The 22,989-nt window shown below is 43.7% G+C and overlaps 1 protein-coding gene across 10 annotated transcripts in view; it reads left to right on the forward strand.

Annotated features, from left to right (window-relative positions):
- Positions 1–576: 576 nt before the first annotated feature.
- Positions 577–22,989, forward strand: part of LOC311324654 (transducin-like enhancer protein 4) — a gene marked incomplete at both ends in the record, with an annotated part of 135,118 nt that continues 112,705 nt past the window's right edge. For 9 of the 10 annotated variants that reach the window (XM_084457177.1, XM_084457179.1, XM_084457184.1 and 6 more), the window contains 3 exons: positions 577–621; positions 7,047–7,144; positions 14,454–14,517. In XM_084457177.1, the coding sequence (XP_084313303.1) occupies positions 577–621; positions 7,047–7,144; positions 14,454–14,517 (207 nt within the window). Of the gene's footprint in view, positions 622–7,046; positions 7,145–14,453; positions 14,518–22,989 lie in introns of those variants that run through there. The other variant, XM_084457178.1, reaches the window with a different exon arrangement.

Below are 22,989 nucleotides of genomic sequence, written 5' to 3' on the forward strand. Positions count from 1 at the left end.
TGGATCGTTCTAAATCTGATCTCACGGGGAAATACAGCGAGGTGGTTGTCAGCACAGGACCGGGATAGATCATACAGTGTTTGAAACCAAGTCAAATCTTTCCCTGTTGCCAGCCTAGACAGGGTGCTGAGGACACGGAACAACACTTCTACTCTGACGAAAGACAAGATCCGGACTGAGAATGGACCAATAGATGAAACGCTGAGACAAAAAAATATTAATATAAATATTCCTAAAGTAACCATTTAAGATTTACCGATGAAGGTGAAAAAAGACAGATCTAAGACTAATAAAGACGGAAAATAGTCGTGCCATACGGGATTATAGCCTACAGCCGAAATCAAAAGATTATTGCTCATAAATGCTGTTAAGATCCAAGGCAGCGAAGACCAGGGTATTTGTGTTGAATGGACACAGTGATTTAGAATGTCGGAAGATGGAGGTTTTTTGTGTTTTTTTGGTCTGATCAGGGGAAACACAGTGTTATCTGGCCGCTGACAGGTTTACGCGCACAGGACAGATCAGTGCTTTTACCTGTTTCGTGTTTTGGTGGATGAACTTTGCGATTCATTTTTAATGATTCGAGATCTAAGCAAGATGTACCCCCAGGCACGGCATCCGGTAAGCAGTCGACAGCAGCTCCATGTCAACACAGGGACCCACACCGCGCGCCTGATACCCACACCGCGCGCCTGATACCCACACCGCGCGCCTGATACCCACACCGCGCGCCTGATACCCACACCGCGCGCCTGATACCCACACCGCGCGCCTGATACCCACACCGCGCGCCTGATACCCACACCGCGCGCCTGATACCCACACCGCGCCTGATACCCACACCGCGCGCCTGATACCCACACCGCGCCTGATACCCACACCGCGCGCCTGATACCCACACCGCGCGCCTGATACCCACGCGTAATCTGTTTGGATCAGTTTCCGTACCGTCGCGCGACCGGACAATCACGTTCATTGTCAAACTGTGTGTGCGTGTGCGTGTGTGTGCGTGGGTTTGAGAGTGTGGGTGGGCGTGCGCTTTTTTAGTTTCTGCGCGTGTGTGAATGAGACTTCATGGGAGACTTAATTCTGTCGAGCACATGGGTAAATGATCTCACTATGAGGCCAAATGAATGAATGGATTCACATGAGCGCTTGATACCATGACACCCATTACCATCAACGGAGACAAGACTGATGCTTTTAGCCTAATGTTTTATCTACTCTATTTTTGATAGTGTTATGTTTCTTATAATGTAATATGTATCCCATGCTTTGTGCTCTGTAAAATGTTCCTATAGCTAATACAATGACATATTGTCCAGGAGCTTTCTTGGTCGTCTTGTTGAGAGAGGCCAGGGAAGACTCTTTACACTTCTCCTATATTGGCTCACATGGGTGAACTGGGTTTTGTTCCCCCCTGAAAATTAGGGCTGGGATCAGTATACGCCCTGGTCCAGGTCGGTATACTGTACTATTAGAGCGGTACACCCAGGGGCAGGTCTTGGACACGGACGCAGGGGGGGCAAAGCTCTCTCTTTGGGCCCCCCCACCCGCACACGCAAAATGCACAACGAAACAAGGACAACTAAACGCTCTTGGATTGGTATTCAATTTATCTAAGAGGAATAATGTTCCACCAGTAAGAACAATACATCTCATCACAACCTATGGCATAACACAGAAATGTGCATACATATCAGTCCAGGCCACGGATACAATATATACAGTAGGCCTAAACAAAAAAAACAACAACAAAAAGTATTTATTTTGACAGCCTTCCAAGGTGCCAAGGTGGTTCACATCACCACACTGCACAATTAGGTCTACAGTAGCATAGCACGGTCATCATTTAAATAATTAGGCCTAATTAAAATATATTCCCAATGCAAAGTGTGCAGTAGCCTACTTAGTAGAATGCCACAGCAAATACTTGGAGACAAACTTTATTGATTCTGGTGATCATAGTTGATTTTCAATCACAATCCGAATTATATTAAATAATTAGCTGTGACTATGAAAATGTAAAACTAAAGTCCAGTTGCTCATGAGGGTGTCATTTAAAGGTGCTCTCCCTCCAGCTCTGTTTTCAGCAAGGGGGCATAAACCGTTAGTAGATTAGAAAAGAAACATCAAATTGTGTGCAGGTTGATAAGGCAGTTTGACAGGTCATTCCAATCATTTCACTTGGTCAGAAGTGTGATTGGTTGTTCTGTTTTTATCTGTATTGAGCATTCATGTGTCAAATCTCTTATTTCATTGATTACATTCCGGAGGAGATGGCACCTTTAAACACATGATTTCCACCATGGGTCGCAGTGATAGAGAATCCTGCCTACTTTTTTTTTTAATTAATGAAAAAGCATTCAATTTATAACAAACAGAGAAATATACAATCAATAACATTTCTAAGATGAGTTATTAACCTAAACGTACAGTACAATATGAAGGATATAAACCAAATTTAAATAAATTTAAAAAAAGACAGGAGCAGGTTGGCAAAGAATCCTGCCTACTTCAACTGTGAACCAAGCAAGCAGTGATGTCACGGGATAGCCCGATTGACTGTAATACAACGTCACTGTAACGTTATTTAGTGCAGGCACCCCTGTTGCCAATGTTTCTGCAACGTTGCAGTTAAGTCTAATTAGGCTTAGGAGGGTAAAGTTATTTTCGACCATAGTGGCGACCATAGTCGCCTGATGGTAACGTTGCAACTTACCAAAGTACAACTTATGTGCAACATTGCTGCAACCCACTGTGTTAGTAGCAACGCAGCAAAAATAGCGTACAAATAGCCTACTCGCCAAGCCGGCCTGATGAAAACATCCACTCCGATCCCCCTTCTTTATATACTGTATATATTTTTTATAAAAGTTTCCTTTTTCTGTCTTTCATATTGGCAAACCTGCCAATGACCTTGTCTCTGTCGATTTCAATATCCCGTTCAATGCAAAGGAGAGTTAGGTTGGACAGTCGGGCCTCGTTCATGCATGAACGTAAATAACTCTATGAGTTTGAGTCGGCTGAAACTCCTTTCAGCGCTTGCACTGGTAACGAGGATTGTTTTGTATATTCTGTGGAGTAGCCTACTGTAAGTTGCGGGTATGCATTGTGCATGTCATTACAAAATGAGAAAAGGCAGGACTGCATCCGTGTCAAGGTCCATGCACAACTCCGAGTACATGGTGCGAAATGAGAGAAACTCATCCACTGCTCCATCTGGATCACCAATGTCATCAGCGTAAAACCGTGCGAGCTTCAAAGCTTCAAAGAGACCGCGAATAGACCCTTTTGCTTAGGTAAGTGAAGTTTCATGTGTATCTGACACTTGTAAATATGAGCGCCTCTCCTAAATAGGCCGACACCGATTTATTTTGACGCGAAGTGAACGGAGGGTGAAAGGACTGTAGTCTGGCATGAACGAGCATGCGACTACAGGACTGAAAAGGGCTAGTGTCAGATAAACATGAAACTTCACTTACCTAAGCAAAGGGTCTATTTAAACAAATGCTGGGTTTTGAAGCCTCGGTGCTAAATAACTTATTTAGCTTCAAAGTTTCAAAGCACCGCCAGCACGAAGACTACCTAGGAAAAATTATTTCACTCGGACAGAACGAGTCTAAATTAGTTATTTAATGGTAGCGCCGAGGCTTCAAAACCCAGCATTTGTTTAAATAGACCCTTTTGCTTAGGTAAGTGAAGTTTCATGTTTATCTGACACTTGTAAATATGAGTGCCTCGGGTTAGGGTAAGGGTTAGGGTTAGGGTTAGGCCGACACCGATTTAGGCCGACACCGATTTATTTTGACGGCGAAGTGAATGGAGCGAGAAAGGACTGTTGTCTGGCATGAGCGAGCGTAATGCGACAACAGGACTGAGAAGTGCTAGGGTTGAGCACAGAAAAAAGTGAGGCGACGTGTCTAAAGTCTGCAAATCTACTCTTGAATTTCTCCCCAAAAATATCAAGGATGTAAAAATATAATTCAATTTTAAAGCGACCTCTCGCGTCTTGGATTGGCTCATCCTCTGTTTTCCTCAAAAAAACATTTATTCTTACGGGCTCTTTCTTCTTGAAACTCTGTGGTCCCGTTGCACTCCTCTGCCATCTCTTTTGCTGTGCCAATCATGTAATCAAATGCTTCATCTGTCAATTCCTTTATCTGAGCTATGCAAGTGTCAAGTAGATCAACAGCCGTGTTTATATCTATAGAATATTTCTGTAAATAGTTAGACAAAATGTATGTCTTTTTCAACAAGGTAGGCTATTCCAAAACTGGAGCATTATCTTGAATTCAAAAGTCATTTTTGAGAGAAGGCCTTGTGCCTTGGATGCTGCTTTCGGTGTTGTATAGCTGTGATACTGGATTCTGTCCAGTGCTTTCAGAATTGCAGGAAGGCTCTGAATAACGGCCTCTGTGGCCTGTTTCCTTGAGGCCCACCTAGTGTCCGACAGGCTTTTCAGAGTAAGAACTGCACTGTCCAGTTTCATAGTCTTGTTCTTCTTCTAATATCCTAAACCTAGGGAGGCTTGATGTCAAAAAACAATAGAGGCTTTCGAGAGTTCCAAAAAATATTTTTGCACTATTGGAGAAACACGCTGCGTCCAGTAATACCAAATTCAAGTTATATGCGCAACAACGTACATAGAAGTCTTTGTCGGTGCAGTGTCACATCAACTAACCTGCGGAGGATTTTCCTGTTCTTCTCCACCTGTTCTCGCTCTGCTTTTAATAGTTCTGCAATCACTGTGTTGTCCTTAGTGATACAATACTTGGTCATTAGGTATGTTCGTTCTGCCTCACGGTGGGCTTTTGATGTTTCGTGTTTTTCAATCTTCTCTACTCCTTTTCTGTACGACGACAAGCCCAGATTTGGGTCACCCAGGCCTCTCCCAGCAGAGTCATTCGATTTATTTCCAAATAGCCAGCAACAGCAGCAAAACATGCGGTGGGCAGAAGGCGAGTAGACTAGCCATGTTCGCTGGACAGAGGAACTTCCAACTTGACGTTTGTACCAGCTCGGGTTGAATCGTCGCTGCTCCTGGTCATAAGGAAAATTAAATCCTTCTTTCATCCCAGGCTGACAAGAGCCATGTTGAATAACGGCCCTGATTACACCAGGAGTAAGTGCCTGATTTTTTAAAAGATAGGGGTCGGTCGGATAGTCTCCAGGCGGCAGAATGCTAACGAGAGTAGCATTAGGGCTAACGTCAGATCGCTGGTCAGATGGCTCACCGGCACGGCCTAGCACTTCTTCTACTGCAGGGCTGGAACTCTCCTCATTCCTTTGGTTATGTTTATTATGTGTGCCAGTGTCCTCCAGTACAGGGCGGGGAGGAAGATTTGATTCAGAATCCGATCCATTATTTTCATTAAGCTTCAGCTAGCAGTAGCATCGCTAACGTCAGGCTCAGGCTGGTCTTTCGATGAGGAGGAGGCAGTGGCACGAAATAAAAATAAAAAAGGAATATGTACAAGATGAAACAACATTTTGTCTTGCTTCCCTATCTTAACGCTTCTGGGCCCCTGATTTTTGTTTTTTCTTCATTTTGTTCACAATTAACTTAGAACTAGCGAGTGAAGGGGTAGCCTAGTTGAGCGCAACTCCTCCTAAATTACTTCGTAATTAAAAATAGGCCGATGTCTCTGTAAATATATAAAATATGACATTTTTAATAAAATGTTATAAAAAAAATTATAATAATACAATGTTAATGAGCCTCAATGGGCCCTTTGGCATTATGGGCCCTGGGGCAGCCGCCCCCTCTAGACCCGCTGCTGGGTACACCGCTCTGCCAGGGACCATTCATTGCGCCATAGACTTTTTTCATTCGGTGTACATTACCGCATCTACAGACAATATTATTTCATTACTTACCGAAGTGAAGACATTTTTCGAAAGCCTTTTCTAGGAGGTGGCTACAGGTGTAGCCCCCCACCTTTTATAAAAAATGAAAATTTTACACTTAATTAGCACATATCCACATATCCACTGCTGTTTACAGAAGAGCATTAGGGCCAACAGCTGAGTTTTTTTTTAACACTAGAATAGCTGAGGGTGGGTCAAGGTGACCCATGCAACTACATTACAAATAATTCTCTGCAACCGTTCAAGTTACAGCGCCCTGCTTTCATGACTTTTCCTAGATATGTGCGTTTTACGTGTCAGTGTTTGAAACTTCGAAATCCCACCAGGAAAAGGTAGTTTGGTCATTTTTTTTGTGAATTCTGGCTAAAAGCCGGTCAGCCATCTTTTTTTTACCTGACTTTTAGGCTGCAATGCTACTTTCTCCCAGCAGATGTCGCCTAGGTTCATCAATGTTTTTTTTTTTGTTCTGACTTTTTTCTTAGAAGTTATTTCTGACTTTTTTCTCAGAAATTCTGACTTTAAAGTCAGAAGCTTAAAAAAAAAAAAAAAACTCAGTTGTTGGCCCTAATGCTCTTCCGTAGCTGTTATGGTATCCAGTAGCCTGGCTTCGACCCTAATCACGCGATCTCACATGCTGTTTCTCTAGAGAGATCACATGATCAGGGTTGTGAAGCCAGGCTAGTAGACATCGGTGGATATGTGCCATTTAAGAGCAAAAAGCGCTTTTTATATAAAAGGTGGAGGGCTACACCTGTAGCTTCCTCTGAGAAAAGGCTTTCATCTTTCAAAGAATGTCTTCACTTCAGTAAGTAATTAAATAATATTGTCTCTAAATGCGGTCATGTACACCAAGTGAAAAAAGTCTATGGCGCAATGAATGGTCCCTGGCAGGGCGGGATACTAGGCTATAGTCCCGAATAGTATACCAACCTGGACCAGGGCTGGATCAGTATGACTCCCCCTCCCAATTCTCTCTGTAAAGCACATTGTGTTGTCTTTGTGTATGAAATGTGCTGTGTCAATAAAGTTTGATTTCATTTGATTTTTGATGAACGTTACTAAGTCAGATGTGATGATCATGAACATGAATTTAGTGACCTTATCAAAGCTGTAGTGCATGTTGATCACAGTACACGTGTCTGACTCTGCTGTGTTTGGGCTGTTCACCACCTCAGGTGTTGCATCAGGCGGGCCAGCCGTTCAAGTTCACCATCACAGAGTCGTGCGACCGCATCAAGGAGGAGTTCCAGTTTGTGCAGGCCCAATATCACAGGTAAACATCCTCCTTTCTTTGGCTTGAAGTAATGGCTGGTCTGGGATAACTGTGGGAAAGAGATTCAGCAGAACCGAACCACCCATCTGATCTTTTTTTTTCCAGTAAGGGAGCTTGTGGCAATTCCCACCCATAGATATGCCCCGCCCATCTAGCCTAGGCTAGCGTCTCTCATTTGCTGCTACGACCTGTCACTCTTTCAATTTTACCAGTCGATATGCCCTCAGAACACCAGCTTGGGCGGCAAAGTGGCCCAGACTCTATTATGTAGAATGCGCAGCGCAGCTATTCAATGTAATATTTGAGTCTGGAGAGAGACTACTTGCCAGTTAACATGCTCCTTTGAAAGATTAAAACAAAAAGAAGCCATTACATATCACCACTCACAGCTGCATAAGATAAGCAACTAGGTAGTTAGCTACATATTTATGGCAAGTAGACTACTTATTCATTTAGCTACTGTATATGGCCAAATTTACACTCCCATTGGTGCTAAGCTGCTTATGTCTTTGGCTTAAGGTTATCCTAGAAACACAGCTGCTAATGCATCCCGCTCACAAAGCCTCTGTGCATAATGCTAGTCTGACTCTCATCACATGCTACTTATATGCTACCTTGGGTATAGATGGTGTGTTGAGCAGTGATAGAGGAGGTCTGTGGGTATAGATGGTGTGTTGAGCAGTGATAGAGGAGGTCTGTGGGTATAGATGGTGTGTTGAGCAGTCATAGAGGAGGTCTGTGGGTATAGATGGTGTGTTGAGCAGTGATAGAGGAGGTCTGTGGGTATAGATGGTGTGTTGAGCAGTGATAGAGGAGGTCTGTGGGTATAGATGGTGTGTTGAGCAGTGATAGAGGAGGTCTGTGGGTATAGATGGTGTGTTGAGCAGTGATAGAGGAGGTCTGTGGGTATAGATGGTGTGTTGAGCAGTGATAGAGGAGGTCTGTGGGTATAGATGGTGTGTTGAGCAGTGATAGAGGAGGTCTGTGGGTATAGATGGTGTGTTGAGCAGTGATAGAGGAGGTCTGTGGGTATATATGGTGTGTTGAGCAGTGATAGAGGAGGTCTGTGGGTATAGATGGTGTGTTGAGCAGTGATAGAGGACGTCTGTGGGTATAGATGGTGTGTTGAGCAGTGATAGAGGAGGTCTGTGGGTATAGACGGTGTGTTGAGCAGTGATAGAGGAGGTCTGTGGGTATAGATGGTGTGTTGAGCAGTGATAGAGGAGGTCTGTGGGTATAGATGGTGTGTTGAGCAGTGATAGAGGAGGTCTGTGGGTATAGATGGTGTGTTGAGCAGAGAGCCCAGGTCTGATCTCTGATGCTGCGCATCTACGGCAGGAGACTGGATGAAAGAAGTGACAGGTCTAAAAATAATAATAATAATAATACAAATAAAAAACAACAGAAGAGGAAGAGAAAGAAGAGATGAGGAAGGAGAGAATGGAAAGAAACGATGGGAGGACAAGAGGTGGGGGTGCAGATCTAGGCTAGATGGTTCTGACATCTAGTTACAGAAAATCTCTCTACGGTTCGCACGTGGTCCGCGGATCGGTTTATACAAAATAATAAAACAAAAAAGGATGTAGGCAACGTGGTCACGTAGGGCGCATGTTCAATCAACACTAGTCGGGCGCTGCCAGCGGTAGACATGGCTAGCGGAGGAGCTGAACATTTTGAAAAACCTCCTGCTCAACAACCGCTCATCACCACGGCATTTAAGCAGCCCTTAGCTAAAGAATCCGACCGGGCTAAAGCTATTACAAAAGGTATTATTGGGGTGTTCATAGCTGCAGACATGAGGCCATATTTCGTTGTGCAAAACGAGGGGTTTCAACATATGCTGGATGTGCTTGAGCCACGTTACGAGATCCCGTCACGCACCCACTTTGCTGAGAAGATCGTGCCAAATCTTTATGAGCAGGAAAAGGCAAAAGTTGTCAGTGAATTATCCCAGGCATCCTCTGTTGCGCTCACAGACGGGTGGACCTCCAGGGCAACGGAAAGCTACGTGACTAGTGTGGCTTGAACATGCGCCCTACGTGACCAGTTGCTGGTTAGCTATGAGAAGCAGGATCCTAGCCGACCGTTGCATCCCCCCAACCCGCAACGGAGGGTTATCAGCTGGACTGGGACTCCGCCTCTCATCGTTAACCAGCAACTGAGCCAATTGAGTTAAAGGTGGTTAGCTAGCTCGATCGTAAATTACTCAAACTGAATAATCGATCGCTGAATCGATCGCCTTGTTGAGAGGGGTCAGGGAAGAATTTCTACAGCTCACTTATCTGGTCCCCGGGTGATTACTGTTTTTTTGCTTCCCTCTGGAATATGTGTGGGTCGTATGCCCACCTCCCTTGTTCTCTGTAAAGCGCATTGTGTTGCCCTTTGGGTATGAAATGCGCTATACAAATAAAGCTTTGATTGATTGATTGATTGAATAAATATGACACCGATAAGCACACCGATACCAATAGTTAGCTTGATATAACTAAGACATCTGACCAGTCCAGAACAGTGAGTTTAGCCTACGGTTTTACCGAGCCAGTCCCAAGGTTACCGCGTGACCAAAAAATACTGCGGTTAACGTAATACTGCAGTTACCATTACATGCTTACTGATTAACCAATGGCAGTAAGGGATCACCATGATTGACATCCCTGGACAGCCCCCTAATTAGCATATAAGGAGCGAGCAAACAAAGAATAAATAAATGTGGAAAAGAATGTGGAAATAAATACATAAATAAATGAATAAATACATGAATATGGAAAAAAATGCAAGAAATAATTAATCAAACAATAAATACATATATAGTTTTATACATTTATATCAAATTTAATGTATTTATTTACACATTACTGCATGCATTTATTCATTCATTTATATATTTTTGTGCATATTTATTCATTCATTTATTTATTGGTCATTTGTTGAGTCATTTATTTATTTATGTATTTATTTTTAAATTTTGACAGGTTTGGTCCTCCCTAATGTACAGCCTATTATATGCACAGTTTCGTGCTATGGCTATTATAAATAAGTATTATTCATTGGGGGAGCTTGGACTCGCTGTGGACTGGTGGAGAGATGCATAGTCTACATCGCCTCCCCAGAAGCGACAATCCTCCAGTTGGCTGAAGAGCTGCGCACCGAGTGGATGGCGTCCAAACAGCCACCGGCGGCGCCCCTCGCAGTGTCCACAGAAGAACACCCCCCAAAAAATACCTGCATGGTGAAGACAAGCTGCAGCAAGAACAGAAAGTCTACCAATGCATGAAGTGCACCAAAGCTGTCTGTGGCAGTTGCACTGCCAAGGTGCAGAGGATATGTGCGAAGTGTATTTGAGCTGCCGCCTCAACCGTGCGTAAGAGCAGAGCGCATCAACTCGTGTATACGAGCCTACGTGCCTACAACTAGTAGGCCTATATTAACTTAGATAATTATTTATTAGATAATTATTATGTATCTACGTTCGATGCTGCATCTCTACAGTAGGCTGTTTTATTTGGATCCTTGGCCAAAATACTGTTCTTGTAGCCGTTTCATCGATTCTTCTCCTTTTGTGAAGTGTAGGCTATATTCTTGTTAAAGTGCGGCCTAGGCTTTATTCTAAAAAATAAAGGCGTCATAGGCCTACAGACATACAAATCATATGATGTTGCTTTCAGTAACATTAAAAACAATCATAAATCATGCAAAGTTGAAGGCCACAACTTTTATCAGTTAGGCTAGTGTTGGCATGATCTAGGCTAGATGCTCATAATGTCCGTGGAAAATAATTCCCTCAAAGCACAATTTGAATTGTATTAAAATAGGCTAAAATTTAATTTCAACATGGAAACATGGAAAGAGAGTCATTGCATTGATCGATGCAGTCCGTTCAAATAGGCATCAAAAAATAAAGTAGGCCTTTTTAAAATGACCAATTACATCTTCAAATCCAATTCATGCCGTAAACATCTTAAAGTAGCCTACAGCCGTAATTCAAAGTAGCAAAGGTGACAAAATGAAGTGAAAGGCTGCCAACTCGACCACTCCAATGAATGTTGAATGTAGGCTACTTTTATTCATTAGGTTTTACAGAATAGGCCTACAATGTCCACACATGCATGCGCCATCTGACTATCTCGCCAGCGAACCTGGACTAGACTATTGCAACACCCCCCCCGCTACAAATTATTTTATATTCAAATAAACTGGATGGACCGGTTTCCTAGCCCTGGATCGTGGGGGAGGGGGGTAGCCTACGTTAGCAGGTGCTTTGCCATGACCGGCCATTCCACAGGTGTTGGGTTGAATTCCCTAGTTTGATTGATAGATGGATGGATTTAACGTCCAAAGTATTGTGCAAGTATTGTATAGGCCGATGTGTAAGACATGAATGGTTGTAACCATGAATTCAGCCAGAGGTAGGCCCTACTGTAGATTATCAGCATTATCACCAGCCTCAATTGATGCTCGCGTGAGGACTTTCCTCCAGGCTACGTGTTGCCATTCATTTAAACCAGGGGCGGACCGGGAATTGTCCCGTTGGCTTGGCGCACCAACTGGTCTGGCCCGCACCCCCCCCCCCCCCCCCCCGGCCTGACTGGGGCTACATTTCCCAGCATGAAATATTCACCCAGTCCGGCCCTGATTTAAACCACCATCTCATCTAGACTACTTCTGTTGCTGCATTTTTAACTTTATGCTTTCATGATTTTAGAGCGCAATCAACATTTTCCATGATTCCAATAAGTCCATCCATTCATCCAACTTTGTGCTGAGCGCAGTGCGTACGTCATGGCTGGTAGCCTACTGTCAAGGATCACGACTGATGCACTCCCTTAACACGTCTCGCAACTCCCCAGACCATCAAGAGAATTTCAATATGAAAGACCTTTAAGTGGGGTATTCCAGGAGGTAGCCTAATGTAGCAAGTCGTCGGTCTTCATGACGCACTGTTATGCTTGTTTGCTGTGTAGATCCAGTCATAGAAGCGGGCATCTCTTCCGGCGATTTGAAACAGCTGGTCAGTTCACCCCAACAAGAATAGCCAAGGGAAGGACACAAATTAAACCACTAATGTTACTGCTGGTCTTGAAACAACTGTTCCATATGAGAACACTCCTGGGTCCAATTACGTACAGTAGATCAGCCTGTGCCCACGTAGTTGTAAGCTAACTGGTACAGTAGTTAGCTAGCTAGCTGACCCCTGACGTCTGACCCCTGTGTCACGTGGATGGTGTTTGTCTACATTCCATGAATATCTGAAGCAATGGCCGTGTCTGAAATGCCTGCTACCTGCTAGCAGGCGAGAAGTAGCATGCTACTTCAAAACTGTGCCTGCTACCTCTCGCCTACTACCTCGCCTGCTATATTGGCGGAAAAAAGGTGGAAAATGTAGCATAGTTCAGAGCATTTTTTTCATTTTGTTCAGAGCGAAATTTTCAGGACATCTGTCATGGCCGACGCCAGGAAGCAGTGCATTTTTCTGCCATCAAATCACGATTCTGTCAAATATATCGTTTTGAAAAATTATTTCTTTATCCAGGCATCTTAGTTTTAACAATTTCATTATAGTGGAGCAGGTTATATTTGCTCGTATGTGGTATGTATTCTGTACACAACTTTGCGATCGTACAGCCAGGCTACAGAGCTCCAGGAACCCCTATGCCAAGCCGAGCTGCATCACATTGTGGCCGGCCCAGAGTCCTCTGCTATGGCTAAGGTTTCTGGAGCTCTTCCGCTTGTCTCTCTAAGGATACGAATCCGAATAATTAGCTGTCAAATACAAATAGTGGGCTCCCGGCACACCCCGACTATCTAGCTGTCTAATGGTTGTACTGTATGTAGGCCTACACTTGGAAAAGTAAAACAGTTATTTATCCTCTTGCACTACCAAACGCCCGCTTGCATAATCCTTATTGACAGGCGAAACTAGAGCGTTTTGAATGGCATAAGCATGGAACATCATCTTATAGCTCAGTCTGATTTTAGGATTGTCTAGCGCTCTCTTCCGACCGAGTCCCACAGGCCTATGTGACCGTCAATTCGCGCTGTCCCCTCTTGATTTAATCAGGCTCGAGAGCGTGAACTTGAGAAAGCAAGGTCAGTGCCAAGTCGCAAACATGTTTTCTCCAAACGGTCACATTTGAACGGCTTTTAATGAACGTTCCAAATAGTTCGCATAAACGCAACAATCCCCATCTGGGAGCACATCTCCAGTAAGCCTGGTTCCATTGTGATCCTCGTTCTGTTACTGGCGAACTACCTCTCCAGACTGTTAGCTTCTGTTAGCAAACATTTGCGGCGAACACAAAGCTAACGGAAAATAGTTTGCTAACGTTCGCAAACGTTCGCCATGTTCGCTGAATTTGAACGCACCCCAGTTTGTTGTGTAGTAGTCTGACTCAACGGATGTAGGTTTTGGCAATCATTCGTTGTCACACTGCCCAATCAGTGGCGAGACTGGCAACGCAAATTAATCTGATTCGGGCCGAGAGATTCTCTCGGCACCAGATTCGATCCAGACTATTTTGCAAGAGCACCGTCGCTGGGTCCGGGGCTGGCTCCGCCCAAGACGACTGTGATTGGTTTAAAGAAATACTGCGTCCCCGTTCCCGTCCCCTATTGCAGAATGGTAATATGTCCAGCCAGACCTGTCTCCGGCCCTGGCACAGCGTAAACGAAGAGTAAAGATAGGTCTGGCTATGCGAGACTAGTAGTGTAGTGGTGCTGACTGCCCTGTCATTTGTTCTGGTTGTGTGAGCTTAAATATTGTATTATTCATTTAGGTTTGTGCCTCTGACAGTATTGCTCTCCTTCTCTTCGTGCGTCAACTGTTCCTTCGTGACTCCTGTTATTATTTCCAAGTTGATACTAGGCTATATCCATTATGATATGCCTACTATAGGCTATAGCTCAAACAGCGTTACAGTGTAGGCCTATTCCTTTTTTTTCCAGAGCCTCTGGATCTGCCTATTACACTGGAACACAGCTCTGGATTTCTAGCGCCAAAACGTGGCTCCGGTCGTATCCAAAGGCCTCCGGGTTCGCGGGAGGTTGGTTTTGGCTGGGGTAACTGCTCAAGGGCCCTTCTGGTGCCTAGAAACCTCCCATCAGGACAAGCAAAAAATGTGCGCGCACACAAGCGGCTCACACACACGCATAGCTGGCTCTGGCCAAACCGGTGCCAGGACCCACCAGACGCCACTGTCGGATCATCATGTATGTTTCCCCTCCATTCCTCTCTGTAAAGCACATTGTGTTGCCTCTTGTGTATGAAATGCGCTATATAAATAAAGTTTGATTTGATTTGCTCTGTCCTTAGCCTGAAGCTGGAGTATGAGAAGCTGGCGAGTGAGAAGACGGAAATGCAGAGGCACTATGTCATGGTGAGACACACGCACACACACACACACTCACACGCACGCGCGCACACACAAACACAACAAACACCCACATCTCCCTGGGGACACACTCTTACCATGTTTATATAGGGTGTGAAAAGTGCCACTTTGGTTGCTTGTTCAAAGCTTACTTACAACGTGTATGTATGTATGTGTGTACGTATATCCATACACACACACATACACACACGTTGGCGTTATACAGCGCAGCTCACTACAAAACAATGCGCACATGCACGGTAGTTCGATCGCGCTTTAAGTGAATGGGTGAGCTCACGTGACCGAATGAGTGCTTGCGTTGTGAGCTCAGTGGTGCGTGTATGTATGTATGTGTGTCTGTCACGTGTACCACGAAGGGTTGCTTCATTACTAAGCATTATTATACTATGTGACATAGTGTTATGTCTTTGACATAAACAAATGATAAGAAATTACATGTTCTACATCGATACTATTGCAATGCATCAGTCTGTGTAAAGCTGGCTGACGGTGTCGAGGTCCTGGCTACTAGCTGCCTATCGCCTCCCTCGGTCCTCACTCCAGCTCAGCTCCTCCCAGCAGGTAGAGCTGGACGTTCATCTGGCAACTCGGGACAACTCCACGACAGAAAACAAACTACAATTCTCCTTCCTCCTCTGGGCTTGTTCCCTCAGGGGCATCACTTCTCCGACGCTTCAGCTGGATAGTACTTCCCTGAGCCATGACCCAGGGGCGGATCCACCATGGGGGCACGGGATGGCACCCGCCCCCCCTGTGATCTGATTGGCCCCCCCGTGTGCCCCCCCATTCTCATTGGCTTTTAGTGATGTCAATCACTGATTGCTGAGCTGAACGTGCATAGCGCGCGCTGAGCAAGCCTTCTCTTAAAAAAAAGCCTTCTCTACTTTTGTTTTGAATGAAGAGAAAAAAAGTATTTTCCCTCGCAGAGGAGTCAGTTGGACTTGGATCGAGTCATCGAGGCAATGCAATGGTAACATTACCGGGTGGGACATCTTACTTTTTGAGGTAAGAACATTAGCAGATATTTGCACATTTCTACTGTGGTAGAATTATTTTGGTTTCGTTTGTATGGGGAAATGTCATCAATTGGACAAACGTAGGTTACGTTTTCATGTGGTTAACGTTAACAGTTAGTCAGCTTAGCTTGCATGTGCGTGGTCTGGTGTTCAGTTTTAAAGCCAACAGCTAGCCCGTCCGTTTTTGTTTGATTTAAATGGAAGAAAAATGTTACTTTTCATTGTGTAAAGTATGTTTGTACTAGACTAGAGTACTTTGGATAATGCATTGTGGTTACCTCTTGCTGTGGTTCAAATGCATTTGACTAACGCTAACGTCAGCTAACGCTAACGTTAGCTGCTAGATAGGAACAGCTGCCGCCATGATGCATCTTGGCTATGTGTGTATGTGTAATGTCTATTACAGGTGAGCATTGTATGACAACGAAACTGTATGTTGGAAATGACTAACGTTACTTAGAGGAGTGTTTAGCTAGAGTAGCCTATTATGTTGCCATGCAAGAGCAAGCTAATGCTAACGTAAGCTAGCCAGCTATACCGTAGCGCCTCAGCCCGCCTGTACCGTCTAGACGAATTATATTGCATCCAGTATTCAGAATATTGATGTATGAATGTGTGTGTGACAGAGAGAGGGAATGTGTGTGTGACAGAGAGAGTGTAATAAAAGAATGGTGTGTGTGCATGCATGTTCTCAGGGAAACAAGATGAAACGACCAGCAGCAGGGACTTCAGCAGAAAATAGCCGCCTTTTTTGGCAAGAGGCAGGCAAAAAACAGGGACAGTCAGAGTGCAGGTCAGGCAGCAGAGAGTACCCCCAGAGATGGTGATCAGCAGCCTGAATGCAGCCAGGGACGAGCAGGTGTGGCAGAAATTCAAAGTGCCACAAGAGATGATCAGCAGCCTGAATGCAGCCAGAGACCAGCAGGTATGGCAGAAACTCAGATCAGCACCAATGATGGCATTTGAAGGTGTTATGTGGCTCCAGGGACTGCAATGTTGGATTGAGGTGAAAGCAAGGGGTTGAGTGATGGAAAATAAAAAGTATGCAGATATCTATTGTCATCTTGGATCTATAAAGGGCTAAACATAAACGAGCCAATGACTGGGCCCAGTAGGCGGTTTAGGCGCTCTAAGTTAATAGGGTACAATGGTTAGTAATGTCTTATTTTGGGGTCAATTGGTAGTAGCTAATCAATGGCTAATTGTCTGAACTAAATTTATACAAGTGTAGGCTAATTGAAATGAAATCTCAAATATAGTTAATGAAGTGTTGACTAACTATCTTGATGACTTTAGATGCCACCAGGGAGGACACTGATGTGGAATCTGAAGACTCTGACGACAGCAGCAGCAGCAATCCCCTCCCTGCCCAACCTATGCGAGCATTTGCTACACCTAAAGGCCCTCAAGGTAGAGTATTAAAGCTTGCCTTGAACACCTGAGTATGAAACAATGACATAGGCCAATTTCAGCATGAACCATACAGATTAGTTTCCACAGACTCATTTTGAAACTTAATGTTTTCCAGACATTTCTCAGACAAGAGCTGCGGGCCCTGCTCAACCTATCCTGAAGAACTACCCTCAAACTCAGTGCGGAAAGGGTAGGACAAGATCCTTCAATGCCTCCTGGTTCAAAGACTTCACCTGGGTTGAGTACGCTCCGAGCAAGGACAACATTGTTTTGTATGCAGGCATTTTTCACTGCCTTCTGCTCCCGAGACAATATTCTCCTCAGGCACTGGTTTTTCAAACTGGAAAAAGGCCATGTATACAGATGGCGGATTCCAAATGCATGCAAAGTCAGAGCACCATGTTAATGCCATGATGGCATGGGCAGAGTATAAAAAAGGTGTGGAAAATGATACGAGATTTGATATGATCGAGAGTACATTAAGACTGTTGCGGATGTCCTGCGGTGTACAGCCACCCAAAACATAGCGCAGCGTGGCCACCGAGAGTCAGAGGACTCGGGCAACAGAGGAAACCTTTTGGCCATTATGGAACTCATTGCCAAACATGATCCATTAGTAAAAGAGAAAATAAAGCATGGCAATGCCAAATACACAAGTCATAACATTCAAAATTAGATTTTGGAAGTGCTGGCTGAGATGGTTAGGAAGGACATTGCTGAAGAGGTGAAACAAAGTGGGGCATTTAGCGTCCTAGCTGACGAGACAAAAGACCTCAAAAAACAAGAACAAATTTCATTAGTACTCAGATACTATTACCAGGGAACAGTGCATGAAAGTTTCATGCATTTTGAACAAGCTGAAAAGCTTGATGCTGCTGGGCTTACAGAAAAGATAGTGAATAGCCTCCAAAAGTTTGGGTTGGAATATAGAGAGCAGCTAGTTGGGCAAGGCTACGATGGAGCGTCGGTGATGAGCGGCAGACACACTGGTGTGTCTGCAAGGGTTCAGTCAGAGGCTAAGCATGCTTTTTATGTGCACTGCAACGCACATTGCCTTAATTTGGTAATTGTGGACACAGTGAAAGCAGTGCCAGAGGCATCATGTTTTTTTTCTTTGTTGCAGCGCCTTTACACATTTCTCTCAGGGTCTTATGTACACCAAAAGTGGCAAGACATACAGCAAGAAATGACCCAGGGTCAGCCGCCGCGAGAGCTGCCCAAACTTAGTGATGTTAGATGGGCTTGCAGGTTTTTTGCCTGTCGAAACCTGATGGACCGGCTTCCAGCTGTTCTCCGTGTCCTCCAGGAGATTGATGAGGAGAACAGTGGAGACAGAAGTGTAGAGGCACGTGGGCTGTATGGGCAGATAGACCTAAACTTCATTGGCCTTTTGGCAACTTTTCGGAGGATACTGGGAGACACAAAGTTTCTTTCTGATATGCTGCAATCCTCGTCATTGGATTTAGCCAGGGCAGTTGACCTCATAGAGTCACTACAGGACACATTTGTACAGTACAGAGAAGAAGCCTTATTTGGGGAGCTGTGGACTGAAGTGTTGGACATTGCTCGCCAGTGCAACATTAGCACAGAGAGGGTTTCCAAAAGGCAGCCAAAGATGAGCTCTGCTCTTTGTGGATCTGTTGTCACATCCACTATTGGTCAGCGACAGCTAGACAGAGATCAAGACGAGGAGTATTTTCGTAGGACTGTTTTCTATCCTATCTTAGACACCGTGAATGCTGAGCTTACGAGGCGGTTTTCCAAAACTAACTGTGATATCATGAAAGAAATTCAAGCACTCAACCCCAAAAGTGAGACAACTCTGTTTTTGTTAGGAAAGGCTTACAACTCAAACCTTGATGATCTTAAGCATGAGCTACATCAAGCCAAACGGGTCTTGGAGAGGAAGAAGGTGGCTGGAATGGAAATCTAACCAATATGCTTGAGTTTACAGTTTTCCTGGAGCCATTCGGTGAGGTCTTCCATGAACTGTTCAGACTGTGCAAAGTTGCCATGGCCCTACCTGTAAGCACAGCTACTTGTGAACGCAGCTTTTCTAGGTTGAGATTAATAAAAAACCATTTGCGCACCACCATGAACCATGCTAGACTCAGTGACCTTGGGGTGCTAAGTGTGGAGTCCAAGAGAGCCAAGGCCTTGGACATGGATCTGTTTGTAAAGTTGCTTAGTAGTCGACACAGAAATCGCAAAATACAGTTGTTTTGAATTCTGTGTCTGTGTAGGAGACCAAGGAATCTGGACACAATCTGAGACACACACACACACACCACACATAGACCTCTTACTAAGTTAATGTCTACACACACACACACCAATCAAAATATTTCTTATGATATTGTTCTAATGATAATTATATTGATCTACTGACATGTATATAGTTGGACAAACATTTAATAAACATCGCAATGTGTGAAAATTGTTTCTATTGTTCTAATGATAATTATATTGATCTACTTACATGTATATAGTTGGACAAACATTTAATAAACATCGCAATGTGTGAAAATTGACTGCTGTAATGTTATTCTTGTCAAATGCATTGCACCTATTTAATCTGTTTTAGGCTACTGATGGTGAGTTAACATGAGAAAGATGATGATGATGAGTGTCATTTAAAGAAGTGGACATCAGAATTTTAATGCTGACAAAACGAAAAGGTCATGAAGCATGTTCCTTCCTTACCAGGTAAATAATTTAACTAAGAAATACATGAAGACATACCTTTCTTAATTGTACAGTTACAGTGTAATTGTTTCCACTTTGTCGTCTTAATTTTGAGAGAGGTTGATAGAGGCCTTCATTTTTATGTGAAAATGGGGAATTTGGAAATCATCATCATCTGATCTTATTGTAGTTTAAAACCCTATTTATGCTTATTTTTTTTAATTTTTAAAGTGCCCAAAATTTTTGTCTCGCACGCTCGCATTGGTGCCATCCCTACTTCACAGTGGGTCCCCCCTGTGCCCCCCCCCCCCTGAAAAAACTCTGGAACCGCCTCCTGCCATGACCATGAGGTTGTTGGAGTCAAATCTGAAGGCTGGTACACAGTCCATCTATAACATCACAAACAATCTGTAGTTGGACCCAACAAGCACTGTGATAATAGCACCCCAAGTCATTACTGCAGAGCGTTCATGCACATGTATATGGCTAGTAATGTAAATAGAAGATAGTTACAAAACCTCTACTCTCGAACACAGCATATGGAAAATAATAATGTACCTCCATATTGCAATAGACACTTTATAACATTTACAAACCATTAAGGCTAGAGGGAATAACACGCTCCTCTCTGATCACAGGCATACTCTATAACGTTAATAATGGAGGCTGGTGCTGAATGAGTAATGTTACTGTGCAGGGAATACAGTTGTGACGATTTTAATAGCACCGACTTACAGGCAAACTTGGCAGGCCTGAGTTTGACTGCATTCAATACCGGTCTTCTCTAGCCAAACTGTAAAGTAATGGAGCACAATTTTTTGGGGGGTGCGCTTTCAAATCATGCCGATCTGATGGGAGGTTTCACAGCACCAGAAGGGCGCTGAGCAGTGGCATTTTTATATGTAAAAAAAAAAAATACATACAGGAAAACTACAGTAGCCTAGGCTACTGATGTTTTTTAACATGTCAACAAAGGCCAATAATTTGAGAGCGAGCGAATAAGAGGAAAATATTTAGCCCGAAACAACCAAGCTATTAGGGACACACTAAATAAACTACAGAGACATAATATGACAACAATAGCCAAGCACCACGAAGAGGAATGACAGGACAATAAAATACACCCCCTTAGGGCACAGCACTCAATAGCCTACACCCCTACTTCACTAATCAGTGTTAAGGCTACTAGCCTACTAGGCTACTAGCCCTATTAGCCCACCACTCCAGGAAGCAAAGTTCACGCTCTCGAGTGCTGATTAAATCTAGGCAAAGCAAAACGCACAGCCATAACAACTGGTAATTAATCACAAAAGACATACCTTGTATCGTAACCCAACCTCGTTTAATCCACTTCATTTTGGAATCAACTTTTAACAAATACTCAAGATCTCAGTTTTCCATGTTCATTGATGCTAGCTAGATCGTTAAAGTGGGTAATGTGATTAACAGGTGACGTGAATGACGGGACAGTCATGACAAGTTTTGATTGGAAAACCGTCACTATGTTAAAATGTCAATGGGAATTCCAATGTAAGCACTTTGAGAACTGGCTAACCCTACGTCCACTTTTAAGCATTTTGACAAATGACATACGTTTCGACTGATGACGACATTATTCATGGTTTTGTATGTGTGGGCTAATTTGATTGGTTGATTTTTCATTCGGTCTTCATTTCCGTAAGCCAGAATCATTTTACCTGGCCTAAAATGTTAAGTGAATGACGAGCTAGAAAGACAGCTGTCAACGGACCGTAACGTGGACTGTATTTTCATGAGGACTGTAGGGGGCGACAAAGCACTACCAAAACGCTAAACACGGATGAAAATGAAGCGATATGGCAGAATACAAGATGCATTTAAGTCAAAAACAGTCTGAAAGTTGTGCCCTCTTTCACTGAAAGAAGCCGCAAAAAACATGTTTTATTTGGATTTGTATGGGTAAGCCAGGCTTACCCTGGCTTATACTGTAGGAGCAATAGCCACTGAATATATCGAGTTGAATTCGCATAACGTGACCGTCTAACGTTACCCACACTCTTGTTAGACACTTCGCTAGCCTAGGCAATGATGTAACGTTAGCTGGGAAGCTAGCTAGCTTGCAGTAAAAGCTGATACATCTAAACAAAAAAACAAATTGATTTGGCATACGATCTACCCACAAAGCATGGTCTTGTCAACTAACCACGCCAATATTAATATTTTTAGTGCTATATTTACCATAGTCATCTTCATTCTCTGAGGCGATGTACTGAAGTCATTCATTACGCGAGTCGAAACATAGACACACACATACATACATACATACATACATACATATACACATACATACATACATACATATACACATACATATACACATACATACATACATACATACATACATACATACATACATACACACATACATACATACATACATACACACACACACACACAATACTCAAGAGTGAAAACAGCAGCAACTCATTCGGTGATGTCACGCGGTGACGCTCATTCGGTGGCTTACCGTGCTTGCGTAAGCAGTTTCACATACAGCTGCGCTGGTTGGAGCAAACGTGTATGTATGTATGTAGGCTATGTTAGATCTCATACATACACAAATGCACACATGATCTTGTAATATTTGAACAAGAACCCCTTCGTGGTACACGTGACAGACACACATACATACATACACGCACCACTGAGCTCACAACGCAAGCACTCATTCGGTCATGTGAGCTCACCCATTGACTTAAAGCGCGATCGAACTACCGCGCATGTGCCCGTTGTTTTGTAGTGAGCTGCGCTGTATAACGCCAACGTGTGTGTATGTGTATGTATATTAGGGCTGTGCCCGAATACGGTATTCGGATGAGTACAAATAGTAGCTTTTCCCCGAATATTAAATTCATACGAATATTGTAAAAAATATTCGGGAGGGGAGGAACAGTCAAATACAGTATGAGCGAGCGATACGCGCACGTTCTGTCTGCTTGTTGACATGACACGACGAGGGAGAGAGAGAGAGAGAGAGACAGAGAGAGAGAGAAACAGAGGCACACGCGCTTGCAGTCTCGCACCTGCTGTCTGTCTAGACGTCTAGACAACGCGGAGAGGGAGAGAAAGTTTGGAGCGCGCTGATAGTAGGCACTAGGCAGGCAACGAACGTAAGCAGCACAGAGGGCTTTTGTCCCTTAACTGGTTTATTGAGACAGTTATTGGATTTTGTTTTCTTGTCGTAGCCTACCTGCTGCAATAGCCTATGTGAACTGTAAAATAATTAAATAATTAAATAATTATAAAAGTATATTTTTACAACTGAAACACAACTGATCAAATGTTTGATCCATGCTGTTCAGTT

The sequence above is a fragment of the Borostomias antarcticus genome, assembly GCF_949987555.1.
Source record: "Borostomias antarcticus genome assembly, chromosome: 23".
Lineage (NCBI taxonomy): Eukaryota > Metazoa > Chordata > Actinopteri > Stomiiformes > Stomiidae > Borostomias > Borostomias antarcticus.